The 20,684-nt window shown below is 36.0% G+C and overlaps 1 protein-coding gene across 3 annotated transcripts in view; it reads right to left on the reverse strand.

Annotated features, from left to right (window-relative positions):
* C6 (complement C6) overlaps positions 1-16,608 on the reverse strand; it is a 60,301-nt gene extending 43,693 nt beyond the window's left edge. Inside the window, exons 1-6 of one of the 3 annotated variants that reach the window (XM_069492444.1) lie at positions 16,453-16,523; positions 14,662-14,828; positions 11,017-11,179; positions 9,453-9,609; positions 7,632-7,776; positions 3,075-3,216 (exon numbers count right to left, since the gene is read on the reverse strand). In XM_069492444.1, coding sequence (XP_069348545.1) covers positions 3,075-3,216; positions 7,632-7,776; positions 9,453-9,609; positions 11,017-11,159 — 587 coding nt within the window. In that variant the 5' untranslated portion in view covers positions 11,160-11,179; positions 14,662-14,828; positions 16,453-16,523. Of the gene's footprint in view, positions 1-3,074; positions 3,217-7,631; positions 7,777-9,452; positions 9,610-11,016; positions 11,180-14,661; positions 14,829-15,825; positions 15,887-16,452 lie in introns of those variants that run through there. The other 2 variants (XM_069492445.1, XM_069492446.1) reach the window with 2 other exon arrangements.
* Positions 16,609-20,684: the final 4,076 nt, after the last annotated feature.

Consider the following 20,684-nt stretch of genomic DNA (forward strand, 5'->3'; position numbering starts at 1 on the left):
TGGGGTAGAAAGGGGAAAGAAATAAAGCTTGACATCTAATACGTACAAAGGTTTCACTTTGGGGATATTGAAAATGTTCTAAAATTATATTGCAGTAATGGTTATACAAGTCTGTGACTAAACTAAAACTTTAATTATACACTTTCAATGGGTGAATTGTATGGCTTATAAGTTTATCTCAATAAAGCTGTTTTTAAAAAGCAGTGGTTCCTGTGGGTCCTCTTAGATGCAGATTATACTCAAATATCTGCAAGTGTAATTTGAGGTTGGTTTTTATTCACATTTGAATTTGAATTTGTAACAGTGGGCATTTGAGGGAGAAAGTGTGGGGAGTTAGTGTGGGTAGAACTTTCCAAACAAGTTAACAGGACAAACACAGGTGTTTAAGGTTCATTCATTTGCATTTTCTAAGTTAAGAGTGATCAATGAGAAAAAAAGAACTCTTGACTTTATACTGCCTTATACTATGTACTTATGATTGTCACAAACAAGAAAGGTCTTGAGTAAAATGGCTCTCAAGTCATGAGGAATCTACAAAGGTGACAGCTATTTCCAGAGCCCTAAGATAGGATATTATGGACGTGTTTCCACTGGGGCATGCCTGAGGAATCTTTTAGGGTCTGGGCCAACTATGCAGCAATTTTCAGCTCTATTCTTTCCTCTCACCTCTGAGATGTTTAGATTGACTATAAATATTTTGGTGTTTCAAATACAATATTGCCTTTAATACTTCAGGTTTCTAGAGTGCTTTTATCTAATTTGGTCATGCTTTATAACTTTTTGAATTTAAATATATAAATTAAATAATAATATAAATTAAATAAATATAATAATATATAAATTAAATAAATATAATAATTTATATAAAAATATATAAATTAAAAATACATATGTGTATGTGCACATGTATATGTGTGTGTATATATATGTACCTTGGCTAAGCCTGAGAAAAACAGTGTGCTCTTATCATCTGATTTTCATTTCAGATTTAGGACCTATTGACTGATGTTGGCAATGTAGAAATTTTGATATGCCTTGTTAAAATTTTTCTAGGAGAGGTATCATTTGAAAAGAGGAATGGACACTCCGTAAACTATTTTTTTGTGGGTAGAAATAAGTTGTGGAGCAGGGTACAGGGAAGAGGCAGAGATTATAAAGCTAGAAGATTAGAAAGAGATTAAAATAAACAATTCTCAAAAATCTCAGTCCCTGTGGAGACAAGGAGAGGACTGGCTGTCCTCAGCCAGCAGGCTTTGCTCATTTCTGAGAATCCTTGGGACAACAGCTCTGGTTGGCAGAGGGCCACACGGTTCTTCTGCCAAAGTACACATAGCATGTGGTGCTCCCCATCTGTAACTCTAGCGTCTAGACCAACTGAACAAGAGGTGAGTTTGTAATGTCATCCTTCATCAATCAGAGCATTAGAAAATGTGATTATCAGTGGGAGTATTTGGCCAATGTTTTCTTCCAGGGAAAGGAAGAGAAAGAAACCACTTCTGCACATTGATAAGAACATAATGTTGAAGCACTCTCACTGAAATCAGCTCTAATTAGGAACACTTAGGACAGAACCTCAAATCAGTTTGTAGTCATCCAACATACAGATAAGGAAATTGAGGCCCATATATGTTAAATAACTTGGCTGTGATGTAGGAAGTTAATGCTGAACTAAGTCTAGAAGCCAGCTTATCTTACTTTTAGACTAAATAACTCTTCCGTTTCACTGATGTCCTTGAGTTTGGTTCAATGACTTCTGGGTTTTATTCAAAATCAAACGAGGTTGTATTTGCAGTTATGGCTGTTGTCTTTCATGCTTCAAGGTTTCATATTATGCAACTCTTGCAGAGTAAGTGAATACTTTTAAAAAGTCCAATATGAAGCAATGGAAGCTGATAGCAAACTATCTGCCTCTGGCCAAAAGTGGAAGTGAAGTTTCTTTATCATGGGAATGCTACAGCACAGGAGATTATCTTTAGTGGTTTTTCTTATACTTGAAACTAAGTTTTAGTTCTGTGTTCACTGCCTTCTCTTATATTTCCAAAGTATTTCAAGCCATTCGTTCAGTCTGATGAACTTAGAACCCCTTGCTCAACTCCCAATGCCCTCATGACCAGATATTCCTGAAATTGGAGCATTAGAATTTGTGAGGACTCTTCAAAGATAGGACTGCATGGTCTCCTAAGGTTTCTTCCAGGATGTTCCCATCTCTAAGATGGGTGTTATCCTGAATTAGCATGAAGTGGTAGAAATGGTGGGTTTTGAAGTCTGGGTTTGAATCCTGGTTCCACCATTTACTACTTGGTAGACTTGGACAGGTTATTTAAACTTTCTGAGGCTCAGTTTCCCAGTTTGTAAGTTGAGACCAGATGATAATATAGGTCTGACTGTCTGCTTTTAAACTCTACTGACCTACCCATACACCACATGGTCCATGGGAGAAGATGCCCTAGCTATATTCACTTCACCTCTTTCTCTTTTACTTTTTCCACACCATTGTTTATTAGTCCCTTTTATTTCTGTGTTCGCCTAACTCCTTTCCTTATGGCTTTGTCTCCCATTATTGACTCTGGGCTTGTTTTTTCTGCTGGAAGATTGGTTTTGTTTCTCTAGAGTTCTAACTTTCAAGACACCCATAAGAATACTTTTCTAGTATCTTTTTTTCTCAATTTCCTCCTGACATTTCTGAGTGGTTACTCACCCATTCAAGACCTAGCTCCGGAATCCACCCTGGCACCTCCCAGCTTGGCTGGCTTCCCACCAGTCTGCCCTGATCCATTCCAGAGTTTTCTGAGGGAAGTCTGAGAAATAAAACTAGCAATGTTTATGAATGGCCCATAACACTGCCTAACATAAACTAAATGTGAAAATGCCAGCTTTTATTCCTTAGGAGTGAGGCTAGTGGCCACATGCTGCCTGAACGTGGTAGCCAAGTATCAGAGACAGGGATGGTGGGAGTAGTAAGAAGTTAATGAGGAAGATGGGCAATGATATATCTTGTTGCTTGACTACTGCTTCTAACTCATTTAGTTCTGAGATACCTTTTCTCCCAAAAATGATAAAAAGATGTTACATACCCAGCGCCCATCAGCTCTACACTAGGGATGGGATTATACTGCCGTGGGCATACTGGCTTTGGACTTCCACAACCCCTTTCATCTGAATTGTCTCCGCAGTCATTTTCTCCATTGCATTCTAACTTTCTGGCAATGCAGCGGCCTAGTCAAAGAAAAACAAACAACAACATTTCAACAAGTTACCATTTTAGGAAGTACTTACTAATTTAAAACACAAATGGTTTAAATTTCAAGGGAAAGTTGAGGGTAAGTTTTCATTATTTTGGATGAAGGTTTAAGAACATGAAAATGCAGTGATAAACTGATATTTTTCACTTGTGTTTTAAGATTACAAGAGTCACCATAGAATTATTTAGTTGTCATTGGGCTGATGGTCTTTAACAAGAGAAATAATTCTCGATCGCATTCCCATTATAGTGATCTTGCTCTTAGAGATCATGTTCTGTAGAAGAAAATTAACAGTAGGTTCAGAATTTTGTTTTGATCTAGGACAAAAGACTCAAAGTTACTGTTCTTTATTTACAAAAAAAACCTTGTAATTTTACACACACATACACACAGCCACACACACACACCTAGAGATGCACATGATAGCATGTCTGAATCTCTAAAATTTTATGTTGAGTGAGAGAAGCCAAACACAGAAGAGTCATACCATGTGATTCCTTGATATGATGTTAAAGAGCAAGGCGGAGGAATTAACTAGAAAGAAGAAGGAAGGAACTTCTTGGGTTTATGAGAGTTTTCTATATCTTGATTGAGGGTTGTTTACATAGTTGTATAATTTGTGAAAACATATTGCATACTTAGAATCTGTGTATTTTGTTATGTATACTTATTTTACTATACATAATTACTGTATATTTTCTTAAATATATTCACTCTATACTTACTATGTATAATTACTGTAGATAATTGATTTACTACATACAATTTACTATATCTAATTACTTTTTGGACAACTTAAGTGCTTAGGTACCACAATATTAGGTAGCAAATTGAGAGAGTGAATTTAGAAAACGGGACAAGCCTCATATAGTAAAATAATTCTCTTCCCTTTTTGACTTACTGAATTTCATAAGGATCCTTGGAATCGGTGTGTGACTATGTATCACAGACACTGAAGCGCCTTATGTGTCATGAGAGATAGCCCCTCTCCTGCTCCTCACCTTCTTGCCTGTATTCAGGGATGCTGGCATCCGAGCCATTATGTACAGGTCCAACTGACAATAACTGAATGTTTTACTCAGATTAACTGGTTGACTATTTTAAGTTGTGACCAGCACCTTAATACAATTATACATGATTGTTTTAACTAAAATGCTTGGTGAAATTGGGTATTCTGTTGACTTAAAATTTTTTATTAATAAAGGGTTCTCCATAAAGCACTTAGTTTCAACTCTTTGGATTAATAATCTTCACTTAGAAGGTAGAGAGTAATGAAAATAATTGCCTTTCTTTGATAATTCAAGAACTTGTATTGTGTCTGGACTGCTACTATAAAGAATTATAAATATGAATGCTGTAATCATACAAGACTGAAAATATAGGTGGAATTGAATTTCTGTCAATTCTGAGATAAAAGCTGAAATATGCTCTATTTTTAAACAGTGCATCTCTAGGTTTTGTTTGTTTCTTTTCTTTTCTTTTTTTCCTTAGGGCAGAACAGAATGGGTATTTTAGTTTGAAACAGAGAGACGTTTTTAATTCAAAAAAATGAACTTATAGATATTATAATTTTTAAAAGTTTTGAATCTAGCACTGATGAATTTAAGCAAAAGTAAATTTTTATATTGTCACATTAAAAATCACATTTTATGAGCAAGAGATAAGGGTACCTATGCAGAGTACAGTTTTCATTAGCCTAGCTTAGTGAGCAAGGTACTGGATGTGTGAGAATACAAGAAATTTTATCCATTTGGTACTTGGAGAGATATCAGAGAGGGCTTCCTAGCAAGAGCAAGGATGAAGGGAAGAGGACACAGCTTCAGTGATGTTTAGCAATACATGACAGGGGTGACGTAGGCCTGACAGGATGTGGCTGAGAATGACTCCAGGCCATAAAAACTCAATGGAATAGGAAGCACAAGGGGAGAGATATTGTAAGCCATAAATATATCCTACACCAAAGAAAGAATGTGAAAATGAAGGGCAGTGTGAATATTATAGGATTTGCAGAAGTAAGCACACTTTAGCCAGCACATACATATTAACATATACACTTATATTTAGAACTTTGCATTCATCTAGAAATTGTACATATTTTTCCTATACACTCAAAGTGATTTGTGTTATTGCAATGACATATTTTTATAACCAGCTGAAAATGTTCTAGTTTCTTATGCTTAAAATTAGGACTTTGAAAGAAGAGTTGGCACAATGCATGGGAGTTAGCCTCATAGGTAATTCTCAAAAATCCAAGTATAACTTAACATAATACATTTAGTCTTGGGAACTCTTGGGAGACTGGACAATAGTCATAGGGAGGAAAGGGAAGAAGGTGAATCTGTTTAGAATAGATAGTGCTGTCAATTGAGGGCTAAACATCATCTTGAGTCAGACAATCATCCATACAACCTCTTATCCTCATTGAGAGTGGCATTAGTGGATGTTTTTAGGAGAGCACAGTAGTATATCATCTTCCATGGAATATTTAACAACAAAAAGTCCATGGGATCACCCAATCAGAATGGATGCCCACTATATCTGTGCCGGGGATTTACCAGTCAGTGGCTGTATCATGGAAAGATTTAGGGATTCTGGGTTCTTGGAAGCAGGGCAAAGGCTACTTAGGGTGCTCAGGGAAGCAGCTGTTTACCAACTATTACAGACACATTTTAATAATTCAGTATTTTTAAAAATTGATGGCTATGAACATAACTGCTCATGAACTGGAGATCAGCTGTGCTTACACTGCTAATGTTTCTAAAACGATTCGTTATAAATTGGTGACCCATGGAAGCATCTTGAGTCTTCTCAAGCTTGTATTTTGCGCCTAAACACAGCTCTTTTGTAATTTTTCATAGGTTTGTCCTCTACTGAATAAAGGAGTCTCTCCTGGTTATTTGTTATAAAAACCATCTTTCAAGCTTCAAATGGTTGTACTTCAGTTATAAATCTTGATTTTAATATTCTGGATGTAATGCTCAGGTCTGTATTACCCTCAGCCATTGCCATCAAGATTTTGTTCATATTCCCTCTTTTGACAATTTGTGACATGACATAAATATATAGGCACAATATATATCTCCCTACCCACATCCCACACTCATATCTCAGATTTGGGGTTTAGGGGGGCACAGAGGGAAACCTCTGGCACCAGCATTCCTGTGTGACATTCAGAAAAAGTTGGCAGAGCTGAAGGCAGAAAGCAAGGAGCAATGTCTTAGGTCAATTTTCTATGGAATGTGAAATATGCTATCTAGTTATAAATACTTTACTTTTTAGTATATCCCCAAGTACACAGAAGTGATATGGATTTTATTTATGTGAAATTTAATTTTATTTGGAATTTCAAGTTGACTATTTAGAGAGTTCAGTGAACAATGTTCCAAGGGCTAAAACTAACCTGGCACCTGTTTTTATAAATAAAGTTTCATTAAAACTCAGCCATGCTCATTTGTTTATCAAGGGCAGCTTTGGTGCTAGAACAGAGTTAAGTGGTTGCAAGATAGACTGCATGGCCTGCAGAAGCTAAAGTATTTGCCATCTGGGTGTTTACTGAAAACCTTGCAGAAATCTGATGTAGACTATTCAAAATGGTGAGCATTGAAGAGCTGTTAGTTAACAAGAGAATACAAATGATTGAGTAATATACTCAAGATTTAATTTATAATATAATGAAATCCAAAAACCAGATTTTGTGCATCTGAGTATTGGACTTGAAGGTAATGTTGCTGTCATTTAAATCACTTTTGAACTAGTCTTTTGGAATTAACTTTGGAACCCGTCAAAAAATTTGCCACATCATCTATATTCATCCCCCTCACATAATATCTTCATATTCTTGTCTTAATAAATTATGTTGAAAATCTTTTTTAATGTTACTTCTTTTTGGTTATCCTGATTATAGATTTGTGCACAGTAATAGCTAATTTCAAAAAGTATGTGCTTACTCAGCTGGGCATGGTGGCATGTGCCTGTAGTCCCAGTTACTTGGTAGGCTGAGCCAGGAAGACGGCTTAAGCCCAGCAGTTCAAGAATTCCAGACTGGGCAACATAGAGAGAACCCTGTCTCTTAAAAAACAACAAAAACAAAGCAAAAAAACTTCCTACTCTTTTTTTCCTCCTCCTCTCTCTTCTTTCTGCCTTATAACAGTGTAGAAACCTGGATATCACTACTTCATAAGAAAATGAATCAGATAAGTTGCCAAGATAATATAACTTAGAGGCTGTAATTTCACTTCTAAATATTTGGCAGGACAACACTCCCTATTTCCCCATGTCTAAAATATGGTGGGACTTTTCTATCATAGATTTTACTGGTAGTCAATTGGAAGAACTTTGATTTAGTCGAGTTATTTTCAGTGGAGACAACATTTTACAAAAGTACATTACCACTGTCACAGCGGAATTTATTCCTGCAGTCAGTCTCTTCAATTTTGCAGAGCTTAGATGGAATGCATGGTTGAAAGGTCACCAGGGGCTCAGTACATGGCTGTCCCCCAAACTGACTGGGGCGCAAGACAGATCTAACCTTAGTCTGAAAGGAAACAAGAGAAAAACAAGTGACTCGGAGGCAGGGTCAAGGTCAAAATATTTCTAAGAAAATTGGGCTTCTCAATCACAGTGGTTATTTTTTTTAAGGTAGTGTTTCCTAAATTTTACTAATGATTCTTCCAATTCCGTTATTGGGTATCCTTAGGGAAGCTATGATCTCTCTGACTCTCAGTTTCCCAACCTGTAAAATGAGGAAGTGGGGCAAAAAGTTTTCTAGACTTCTTCTAACTCTGAAACCAAATGGTTTTAAATTATTATAAATCAAAATCAAATGCACAAATGTTTACTGAGAGTCTCCAGAGAGCAGTAAATTCTTCTAGGCAATAACAATAGCTCTTCTGTATCTCAAAGATAGTGTGAGACAATAAATGTGAAGGAATTTTGAGATTCTTTTGCATAAGGGAGTCACCATGGAAATGAAGGGTGACATAGTCTTGACACTTTAAAAGATTTGAAATGGTGAGTAGTAAAAAGGAGAGTCAGGTAAGAGTAGAAGTATGACAAGAGTCAGGGAAGAACAGAAATATGACAAGACTAAAAATTACTGACTTTAATGTCAGAAAAATTCAAGTTCAAAATGTAGCTACTTTATTAATTAATGGTGTATTCTTGGGAAAATTACTTAATCCATAATAAGCTATAACTTCTTCATCTGGAAAATGGGTAGAAAAACACAATATGACGGGAAGTTTGAATAACATGAGACATTTAAGGGGCTTAGAACAGTTCCCCTCGGAGAGTGAGTACTCCACAGATGAGTTTCTTTTTCTTCCCTGATGTGTAAATGTTCAGCAGACCCCAGACTGTGGTTCACATGGGCCAATGCCCTTACAGGAATGAGCCTGAGGTGGGTAAATATTGCAACTGGGAACAATAAACAAATCGAGGGACTTTCCCATGGGGAGAGGAAATTTCAAAGAAGGTCAAGGAGCCAAACTTTTGATTCATTTCCCTCATTTCTGTCTGGTTTTAAACTTTGGACTAAAATCCCCATTTTTTAGTATAGGCTGAGTGTCCCTAATCTAAAAATTTGAAATCTTGAAATGCTCCAAAATCTGAAACTTTTTGAGCACCAACGTGATGCCATGAGTGGCAAATTCTACAATAAATACTTAACATAAACTTTGTTTCATGCACAAAATTATTAAAAATATTGTATAACATTACCTTCAGGCTATGTATGTATAAGGTATATGTGAAACATAAATGAATTTCGTGTTTAGACTTGGATCCCATTCCCAAGATATCTCATTATGTATATGCAAATGTTCCAAAAATCCAAAAATGTCTAAAATCCAAAACATTTCTGGTCCCAGGCATCTGGATAAGGGATACTCAGCCTGCACCTGCTTTTGCCTTCAGTATGCTCAGAAGGCACAAGCAGTGGAATCCAGAACTGGTTAAGGACAACACCAATACTGAGGGAAGAATTTCCTTTTGGTGCTCATAAGACACTAAAACATGTAAAATAACTACTACCACCACCACCTCCCTGCCTCAAAAAAAAATTGTTAAATGAAATTTTCCCTCAGTGGAAGCTGGGAGAGTTTATTTTCAGAAATTGAAGAAATTCAGCATTTCTGTGTTGTTGAACCTGTCAGGGAATCAGAGAACTCTATCATGATTCAGATTTCCCGGAAATGCCTATGCTTCACCTACCTGCTTTTCAAGGCAAGGGTCACAGTCTGACCATGGTCCGTAATCTCCCAAGAGGCAGTTGATAGGACATGTTTGCCAGTTACATTCTCTGGTCTCCTGCTTGGTGCAAATCTGGTCACAAAAGTTATCCTGGTAGTACTTATCTTCTACTATTTGTCTGTAACAGTGAGGAAAAGGCTGCCTGGAATGAATGTATTCACTGTGGCTCCAGACCCATAAAAAAATATCAATGAGCATTAACCACAGTGAATAAAAAAGAAAGAAAGTTTTCATGGAAAACCAAGCAGGTTGGCATACAAATATGCAGTTTGTATCATTTAATGGAATTCAGGACATACTTTGTGGGGCCCAGGGCAAAATAAAAATGGAGGACCTATTGTTCAAAACTAAAAATTTCAAGGTGGCAATGGCAGATCATTAAGCCAAGCATGAAGCCCTTCTAAGCATGGGGGCTGGTGTGACTGCACAGGTTGTACCCATGAAGCTGGCCCTGATGTGTTGGTCTCCTGAAAGGGACTGGAAGGTAAAGAAAGAAAGAAAAAAAGAAAAGAAAGTTCCTGCAGATTGCTTAAAAGATGACAACACAGTGTGATAAGTACAACAACTGAAATAAGGCCACAGATTCAAAGAGAAAGTGACATGAGAGAGACTTCTTGAAAAATTCATGTGAGTTCTTAAGGTAACAAAGAGAAGGGCATTTGGTGGGAATGACATGTGCAAAGATTCGTGGTGGAAGGGAGCATGTTCAGGGGATTCTCCAGAGAGGAGCTCCTGTGACCAGCTGGGGATATTGCTTTACCTGGTAGGCAGCCGAGAGCTACTGAGGACTCTTAGTAGAGGAGTACTATAAACAAATCTGTTTTCACATGCTTAGTAGATAGTTTATTGGGGAAGCCAAATGGTGATTTTAATGAGATTCACACTACATATGTAAAAATGGTTTTATAAAATAAGTCTCTAAAAAGTGCTATAATAGTTAAAATACACTAAACATATGCTTTTCTCCCTTAAGTCATAGGAGCATCTCCATGGTGCTGAAACTTCTAGTACACTTAAAGAAACCATGAGGGATACGTAGTCTGAATTGGTGAAAAGATTGAATTATTAAATGCTATCAAGTAAACACAGTTTTGTTGCCATTTTGTATGTGCCAACAATCAAGCTAATAGCTAGCAGTGCTGCTCAATTGAGGTCCTGTTAGACTCAGTTTAATGAGTAGAAAATTCTCTGTAATTAACTCGCTAACTGTAGGAAAGCAGAGTTATATGCTGATTGAAAAAAAGCTTGAGTGGTGATTCTAAGTAAGTTAAGTAGCCCACTGAAAGTATTGCACAGATTCTTAATTCCATTTCTTAGAAACCCCTTGTTTTTATAGAGAGAACAAAAGTAGACTTCCTTTCACCCTCATGTGGAAAATGCCTCAAATTCCATCCAAATTTATGAGTTCTTACTTTGAGATGTTTGTTTTTCCCATTGCTTAGTGTGTCACTTCTGATATTGCTGATTCCATCCTTGAGGTCTCCCAGGGCAGAAAGAAAAGCTTTTATATGTAGCTCACACCCACCTCTGTCTGCTCTGGGTTCCAGAATTGCAGGTTTTTGAGCAGCTGGACCACTGAGTCCATGGGTAGTGATCACAGAAGCAGGCGTGGCCCTTGTCAATCAGAGCACTCAACAGGATGAAATACAGGATGGAGTGTCTGGTCATGCCTTGAGAGCCACCAGGCCCTAAAACAAAATGATGTAATATATATCAAATGCTTGTTGGGGGTAGAACTTTACAAGTCATCCTGAGTCATAGAATCAAATGTGATTTTAGAAAACATCTGCATTTCTCTGTCTTCCTTAAGTCAATACCTACAAATTCACATGCTCATGAGTACAAATCCTATTTTTAAAGATTTTTTTAGGGTGGAGATTACCATAGTTACAACCCCAGTACTAGTAAGTTTCTTTGAACTGTTAGTGATAGGCTTCAAGACTTTATTCCAAAAAATATTTAAGACTTATATAATATACTGCTCAAAACAACTGCTCATATTTTTGTGTGGGCAGTGCCCTCAGGTACATTTCAGTTTTTCATACTTTTCTGAGACTGGGGAAGAAGTTTGGGCCATTCCTCTGGAAGCTCTGTTTCATTTCCTGGCATCCTGGAAACCTGGTAAAGAAAGAGTTCACTGTCCCACTGCCTCTACATATAGAGTTAGAAGTTAGAGCTGGAATGGATATTTGAAACGTCCTTCATTTTATGGAGATGAAAATGAGGCTCAAGGAGGTACAATAGAATTGAGGCTGTATGCCTACATGATGAGTGCGTCACACACCGTCTGGGGAATGGTCATGCTTGAAGGTGCTGACTCGGGGAGTGGGGGGGTGGTAGGAGGGGATGGGTATATACCTACATGATGAGTGCAACGCGCACTGTCTGGGGAACGGACACGCCTGGAGCTTTGACTTGGGGGGACAGGCGGTACATGGGCAATGTATGTAACTTGAAATTCTGTATCCCCCATAATAAGATGAAATAAAAAAAAAATACATCAAAAAAAAAATTGAGGCTGCATGACAAGTGAGAGCTCATGACTCCCTTGAATGTGGGGCATCTTTTCACTGAATTTCTTTTTTTTCCCTTCTTTTTTTTTTTTTTTTTTTTGAGACACAGTCTCGCTTTGTCTCCCCAGCTAGTGTGCAGTGGCATGATCACAGCTCACTGCTACCTCAAACTCATGGACTCAAGAGATCCATCCTCCTGCCTCAGCCTCCCAAATAGCTGGGACTACAGGCATGAGCCATTGTGCCAGGTTAATTTTTATATTTTTTGTAGAGACAGGGTCTCACTCTTGCTCAGGCTGGTCTCGAACTCCTGGCCTCAAGTGATCCTCCCGCCTTGGCCTTCCAGAGTGCTAGGATTAGAGGTGTGAGCCATGATGCCTGGTCCCCTATACTGAATTTCTAACAACATTATTTACTGCATTACTGAAGCATTAAGATGCCTGAAGCTCTACCTCCCTGGCTATAAGAGGGTGGATAGCAAAATTCTTGACCAGTGGTTCTCACCTATATGCTGTGGAGCCTTGAGGATCTGTAAGTTATTTGCAAAACCATCTCTGCCCCCTTATATTGCCAGTTTGATCTTACTATCACTAACAAAACATGCAACATGATTATATATAGACAATGATGTTATATTTAATATAGTAACTTTTATTTTAAAAGTAAAATGCCATTCACCTAACTTTGTGTCTCAGTTCATTACCTATAAAAGTAATACTTTCACCGTGCTCATAAGGCTTTTTTTAGGATTCATTAGGAAGGTTCATGTGAAATGCTTAGAACAATCCTTAGCATAGAATCGTCATTCAATACATATTAGCTTTTCAAATTAGAAATAACTTTTAAGAGTGTTACAAATTTAATAGTAGCTGTTGGTCATAATTTTTTTTCAAAATTAGGGGTTCCCCAAATTACAGCAAATGAAGATTAAAAATATATTTTAATATTAAATAAAGCAATTCATGTTCAAAATATTTAGAAATATGGCTTTAGTTGTTTTGCCTCTTACAAATAAAATCATATTCCTGATTCCCATATTTGAAATTGCAATTTCCCTCTAGTGTTTTCTGTCTTCTTTCGCTGCTTCATTTTTCTCTGTTATACTTCCCTTCCTAATGTATACATAATTATTTAAGTTTAAGAAGACTGAGAGCAAGCATAGTGTATATTCAATAAATATTTGTTGAATTGATTAAGTCTAGGACACATTTTAAAAATGTGTTTTAATGAGATTTGAATAATATAATCTGAGTCCATACTTACAGATACTTCTGTGTAATAATATTTTTAAAATTTCTGCTAGATTATGGCTATTTCATAGACTTTAGAATTGAACTCATCTGTCTGACCATCATCCATTTTTTTAGCAAGAGTGTCACATATAGTTTATCTCTAGTTTGTTTTAATAGTAGATTCAAATTAAATCTCTTGAGCTTCAAATTCATTTTTAACACATTTATTATTTTTCTTGTTTAGTTCACCTCATTTATTTGATAACATTTATTATGCCCTGAAAAATATAAAAATGTATGAAGAAAACTAAGAGAGCTTATAACGTAATCACCAGAAAACCTTGGCTGATATTAAAAATACAAATAATTTATGCCTATATTTGAAGATTTTAAACAGATAGAAAAATATAAGACCTGGTTCTTGTCTACCGGTTACCAGAAGCTCTCCCCATATATAATCACTGTTTTCTCTTTTTTATATGTATCCAATAAAGGGAAAATTCTTTCATACATCATCTTACATATGTACATGTATGCATATTCTTTAAATATATACACAAAACAGAGAATATACAATACGATTTTATGCTTTGCTTTTTTCAATTCATAATAAATATGCTCTGAAGATCTTTCCATATCGATAGATGCATGCATGTCTACTTCATTCTTTTTTAATGGCTGCATAGTTTGTATCATATGGATGTACTGTATTAGATTTAACCATTATCCTAATTATGACTATTTAGTACACACACTGCAGTATCTTTGCAATTATGTCTTAGCATACTTTTGTAGTATATCCATGGGGCCATTGGGTATATTTCTAGCAATAGAATGGCTTAGTCAAATGATATGTAAATTTAAATTTTTGGTAGGTATTGCCAAATTGCCCTATTGAAATATGGCTTTTTCTAGTGTCTCAGAGGGTAAGTTTCTGATTTTTATGTGGTAAAGTTTATGTTTCTTAGTTGTGATGAAAGATATACTTCAGTAAAAATAAAATGGGGTTCATCATTTTATCTCAAGCCGAAAGCTTGAGATTAGATATAAAAATTGTTTCTCCTATATGGCTCAGAAATTAGAGTATTTCTAAGCATTAAATCAGTAGGTTTTTTGAACTCTTCTACAAGCCATTGACATATGGCTGAATATGTCCTTCAATTTAAAATGGAATCGACACACAGTTGGGTATCCATTGTTTGCTGCTAGGCATTGCATGAGACACAAATAAATATAAGCTATTATCACTGTATGGGAGGGTAGACAGAAATTGAAGACACTACACATGCTTTTTGTCCAAGCTTTTTTATCCAACTCACAGATAACCTGCTACAGCCCTAGACTATTTCAATCATAAAAATAAGAGGCTCCTTTAAAAATTACTCCACTCGCCTGTTGATTTTAGTTTCCTGGTAAGTAACTCACCTTTCCTGATTTTCCTCAGCAACACAGAACCACAGCACACTGGGACAAGAATGGCCAGATAGAATTTGGGTTGTGATCAGACAGAATGGAGTGAGTCCTAAACATCCGATCCAAGTTCCAGATTGGTGGTTTTTCACTGGCTTCAGCGCCCTTGGGAGCTGAGGCTCCTAAATAACATGAAGCTTCTTTGTCAACCACTGGACAGATTAGAGAGACGAATCCCCAACCTCCCCCACCCTTCCCCACCCTCCCCCACACTGCCAAAATTGGGATCTTCTCATACAGGGACCTTTTCAGCAAGAAAACCTAAACATGTATCTTTGTTGCTGTTTACTTTTTTTCTTTTTTTTAAATTAGATATCGGAAGAGAGATATTTTCCAAAAATCTCTCAATTGCAGACAAAATGAATTCTTAAAGCATCTTGTGAAATCAACACGTAAATGATGGGGAGAAGGTAAATTGCAAGAGATTAGTTCTCAGTTCTTGGCAGGCACTATCCGCTTTAACTTCCATAAGCTTGAAAAGTATAGGTGGATTTTATTGCAATTATCGTCAAAAACTGCAAGACCAGAACCCTTATGAAATGTTCTGATCTCTTCTTTGTCTTTAACTGTTCTGAAGTAATTTGGAAAGTGATATCTAAATTAAGATGGTAACGTCAAAATGTATTTGATGAGGTACTAATGAAAGAGCTAATGGTATCTTCTCCTTTTATAATATTTTGTTAGGAAGAAAATTGTTTTTGTAAAAACAATAATTTTCATTCAAAGAGATAATTATTTCTCTGAATTTTTTTGTTATGATGCTCAGCATATAATATCATATGATTCCTTATTAATTTCTAACATCTCTAGGCATTTTGTAGGTATCTAAAATTACTTGTAGGCATTTTACCCATTACCATACAATTTTCGTAGAAACATGGAACAAAACAATGTTCAGTGAATAGAGGAAGACAGTTGGGAAAAATCTTCCACTTTAGTGCCATGGTAGAAGGGCAACAATTCTGCAGTTTTCTCATAATTGCCTTCCCTTCCAGAACTTTCTAAAAATCAATGTTCCCATCAAACCATTTATGGTGGCTTTGTGAGCATTTAGAAAATTCTAGTTAATAGGAAGCCCATTTTATTTTAACCTGTCACCTTTTGATGTGCTTTACTCACTTGAGCGATTTGTCCACAAGGCAGTTCAGCACATCTTACCGGACAGACCTCAGAGAATACTCTAGTTTACCCCCAACTGTAGGTTCTTCCTTTTCATCTGCTTGTAAATTTCCTGAATCTCTTATTTCTTTTTTTTTTTTATTTCAGCTTATAATCATGGGGGGTACAAAAGTTCAGGCCACATACGCTGCCCAAGTCCCGCCCATCGCCTCCCCGCCCCCCCAGTCAGAACTTCAAGCGTTTCTTAATTGTTTTTTCTTTCTTCTGTACATGACCAGAGGCCTAAGAAATGATATTTACCATTGCCAAGGTAGGCAGGGGAGTCTAGGCACATGACTGGCCTTGGCTAAAGGGTATGTTTGCTTTACTTTTAAAGCAAACTGTAGTTTAACTCATAGGAAAATCTTTATCTCAAATGTCCTCTGGAAGGACATTTGTTTGAAAAAGATGAACCTCTGGTTCTTTTGAGATTTAAACAAAGCAGTTATTTCTTATTTTAAAAGAAAAACAAAGAAATGGCTATAGGCTGAGTTATGTATTTTCATGCATGAAAAGGTAAGTCTGTTGGAAACATAATCTATGATTTTGAAATATTAAGATTGAAAATGAAATCTTTATGTCACTCACCTTTACACAGAATTTGTGGTGTTCAGGGACTTAATCTGCAAATTACTGAAAAATAATAGGAGTGCTCAGTGAAGAAGGTTTATATACTAATCCAAACAAACTTTCTTTTCCTGTTGCTAGCTAACCCAAGGTAATGTCGTCATCTCCCAGAGACCTAGCAACACCTAGAATGTTGTCAAAATAAACATTCTGTGGAAATGTGAACTTGGCAAATGATTATACCTATCAGCAGTAACCCTGAAACTCTAAGCAAAAGATATTACACAGGGTCCTGAATTTTCAGTGATTTTTCCCATCCAAGGGCTATTGCATTGTAATAGCTATTGCTACTGCAGGGAAATCTCTGATTCCATTTTTAAAAACCCTCTAGATTAATGGCTTAAAATTGTTTTTCCTCTTAGGAATATGTTCATTTAATTAAAATATATATAGATTCTTATCTTTTCTGATTTTAGAATATTTATTGAGAAATATTTAGGAAATGTTACTGGTAGACAATATGATTGTGTATGTAGAAAATTCTAAAGACTCTATAGATAAACATTAGAATTAATAAATTAATTTAAAAAGATTACTGGATATAAGCTGATTATAGTAAAAGTGTTCCTATATGTCAGTAAAACCAAATGAAAAATTTGATTTGGAAAAGTTTAAATAGCAATGATCAAATGGGGTCTTTATAACTAATGACAATTGTGATTCTGGAAGGGGTCATAATATAGCTTGAGATTGACTAATATGGATATCATAATAAGGTGAAGAAGAAAAAATATTACAATAAAAAAGAGAAAACTGTAGGAATTGAGAATGTGGAGACATATTCTAGTCTTGATTCTGCAGCCATGTCATCTTCAATAAATCACTTTACTTCATTGAAATTCTGTTTCCTCATTTGTAAAATAAGTGTTTTTCAAACTTTTTTCAAAGTTAGGGAAAATGTCTTTTAAAAAATATTCATTATATCTTCAATATGGAAAATAGCTAAAACAATTATTCCTCAGACAACTTACATTTTTACCACATGGTAGGAAATCATGATCTCAGCTGGTCTAAAGATTCTCTGAAGCACAGCTGGGAAACCACCACCCAAAGGTAACATACTTTAACACGCAGGGTAGTAACTTTCCTAAGGCCAAAGTAAGCCAGAATTGAAATTTAGATCATCTGATTTACAGTCTTTTTTTCCTTTTCTGTATACTATATTGAAATTGTAAAGGTTGAAAGTTGAGGCTAAGAGGAAAGTAGAATGGTGTGATGGTGTGCTGAAGACCAGTGTTGAAGATACTTTGGGGCTGGTACAGCAACTTCACCTTTGAGTAGTGAGAAGATAAATAAAAGAAGAAATCTTTGGTAACTGGGCAAGAAAATATATAATTTAGGTGTGTACACTTCTTTCTCTAGTTGGTCTTTCAGGAACTGAAATAAAATACATTTTTCTTGGGTCAAGGTGTTTGGAGCCAAAGGCAAATTCTAGAAGTCATAACTTAGAGAGATGCAAAGTCAAGAGCCATAGGGTGGGCTTAAGGAGGGCTTTTAGGTAATGTGGGCTATAAGGACAAAAGAGAAGTAAGAAGATTGTATGCCGTGACACTGGAAAAACACAGGTGGAGAGAGTTAAAGGTGGTATGGGGGAATCCTTGAGATGAAGTTCAAATGTCTGTGATCCAAACACTAGAATTGACTTGGGATCAACTAAGAATGCAACATCTTTTCAACAATGTATCTGGGTTCCCCACCTTGAGTCCTCATGGATGGTTAAGTGACATATTACATTTATGAGTCTTTTTCTAGAGCAAGGATTGGTAAATTAGCTAGTGAGTCAAATCTAGCCTGCAGCCTGTTTTTGTAAATAACATTTTATTGGAATAAAGTCACACAACTGGTCATTGTTTATGGTTGCTTTTGCACTACAACAGTAGACTTAAGTAGTTGCAGCAAGACTGTGTAGCCTGAAAGGCCTAAAATGTTTACTATCTGGCCCTTTACAGAAATAGTTACAACCTAGAGGGAGAGATTTCTGGTCTGATAAATACAACACAGTGTCCAGTTGGCTTTGGAAAGTAGTAGTCTTAATTGGAACTGATGAGTGGGTGATTGTCTCTGAGCTAGGAATCAATTACCTGTGTGCAAATGTGCTCTGGTCTGCCTGCCTTTGGGCATGCAAAGAATATAGGTGCTCTCTAAACAATATTTGGATATGTGTTATGCTGCTGAGAAACAAAGTTTGCTATGAAGTTTACTGGGGCTGAGCTGTTTCACGAACTGCAGGCCTTCCAAAGTGTTGGCTGGTGACATGGAATAACTTTTCACACAAAATCCCCTATTTTCATAAAGGAGAAAGTTGCTAGTGACTGACCAGTATAAAAAACCTATAATTGTAAAGAAACAGAAGGATGTAGGAGGAAATTAGAGCCAGGGCATAGAAAGTTAAGATGGAACAATTATCATTTTTCCAAAAGAATATGTATTCTGTTACAAACCATTATTCCTCTTTTAATGATGATAGATTCACAGCCAAATGGTATTTTCTGCCAAGAAAATAACCCCAAATATAAGGTAATGAACAGTGGAAGCTGCTATCTGATGGCTTTTTCACATGCTAAGTATTTACGTGCCAACTTATCATTACAGCAAAAATACTATAATTTCTCATTAGAGCCAAGGCTAATGACCCCATTTATTTCACAAACTGTTCAGAGTGTACTTTGTCAGTCAGTATGTGAGTAGATAAAATGAAATGGCTAATTGAACTATTTCACTTGGGCAATCATAGATCAAAACTCTCAAATACAAAGGAAATAGAAGTTGCTTTGAACCTCAGGCTACCACACTCTTTTTCTCTTTTCCTTTACCGCTAAAATTATTAGAAGAACAGGCTAAACTAACTGTATTTAATGTCTTACCATCTGCTCATTCACTTTCTCATAACGTGCAGGGGAAAATCCTGGCTTTTTTCCAATGTGGAAAAATTTGTTATTCTATGTGTGTTTGTTTTTGCTTGGAAAATGTTACAAAACTCAGGGAACTAGAATCATTTTACCTGAGATTTTGGCAATAAATATATTTCCCACATGCGTGGTCTTTTAAGTTCTAGCTGACAAAGTAGCCATTTAATCAATAGAGTGAGAAAATAGAGATTTAGTCAGGAGCCCAATTGAGCTAGGACTGAGAGAAAGAGCTGGAAGAAGCTGAAACACTCAATAGTCTGTGATTTCTCCAATTTTATAAATGATTATTAATGACTAATGAATGAATCACCCATCTCCTCTGTACCATTTGTGAAAACAGAAGAGCAGAAAATCCTCTGCCTTGAGATTGCTGTACGAAGGTGATTCCATTTGTTAAAGATGCCAAGGGAACACAATTACTCATGTTCACTAATTACTCACTAAATCAGATCAGCTTTATTACCATGAGAGTCTAAGAAAGTTGTGAGGAGCCAAGAATGCCATGGTGATAAAGTATGGAGGCACATTTGCAATTGTAAATTATTCAGAACTCAAGACAGAAAATTTATTGGTACTTGTTGCTATAATAAATCCTCACTAATGGAACCCTATTAATTTGGAGTTTGAGATGATTTGAAATCTTCTCTAAGATTTATCCTTCTATTCAACATGAAGATGAGGTTTGGAAATCAAGTTAGTTGTCAAGCAATGAGGATATTTTTGAAAGTCCAGGTTCTCTGCTGCAATTCTTGTTTAATAAATGATGAATGGCATATTGCCTTTTTTTTTTTTTTTTACCCAGAAAAAGAGGAGAATACAGGGGCAAGTCTTCACACAGGAAGCAGAAGTGATAAAACACTTAGACCACTGGAGAGAAGAGGAGGAAACGAGACAAAGAGTTCAAGGAAGTGATAAGCCAGAGGTGAGACATGAACAGTGATATGCACTGCTAAATGATTAAGAGTTATAGTATTTATTAATTTTTATGGTATAATATTTCACATCATGAATAATTTCTAACTACCAACCTGATGTCCTTGAATGGAGAATTGGAAAGATAAAATACATACAGATAACATGAAGGGCATAGCTATTAGTATTTTATTAGTAAAATACCAGCAAAATTAGTAAAAATATATTAAAATTATTAGGGTATGATGAATTGGAGTATTTATCACCTTTGTTTTTAATATACTTAATTTAAAAGTAAGTTTATGTAATTTAATTTAAAATATCTATATTTAACAGCAGGCTGACAATAGTGTTAAAAATCTATTAACTTAA

Source organism: Eulemur rufifrons, chromosome 17, assembly GCF_041146395.1.
Source record: "Eulemur rufifrons isolate Redbay chromosome 17, OSU_ERuf_1, whole genome shotgun sequence".
NCBI classification, from domain to species: Eukaryota; Metazoa; Chordata; class Mammalia; order Primates; family Lemuridae; genus Eulemur; species Eulemur rufifrons.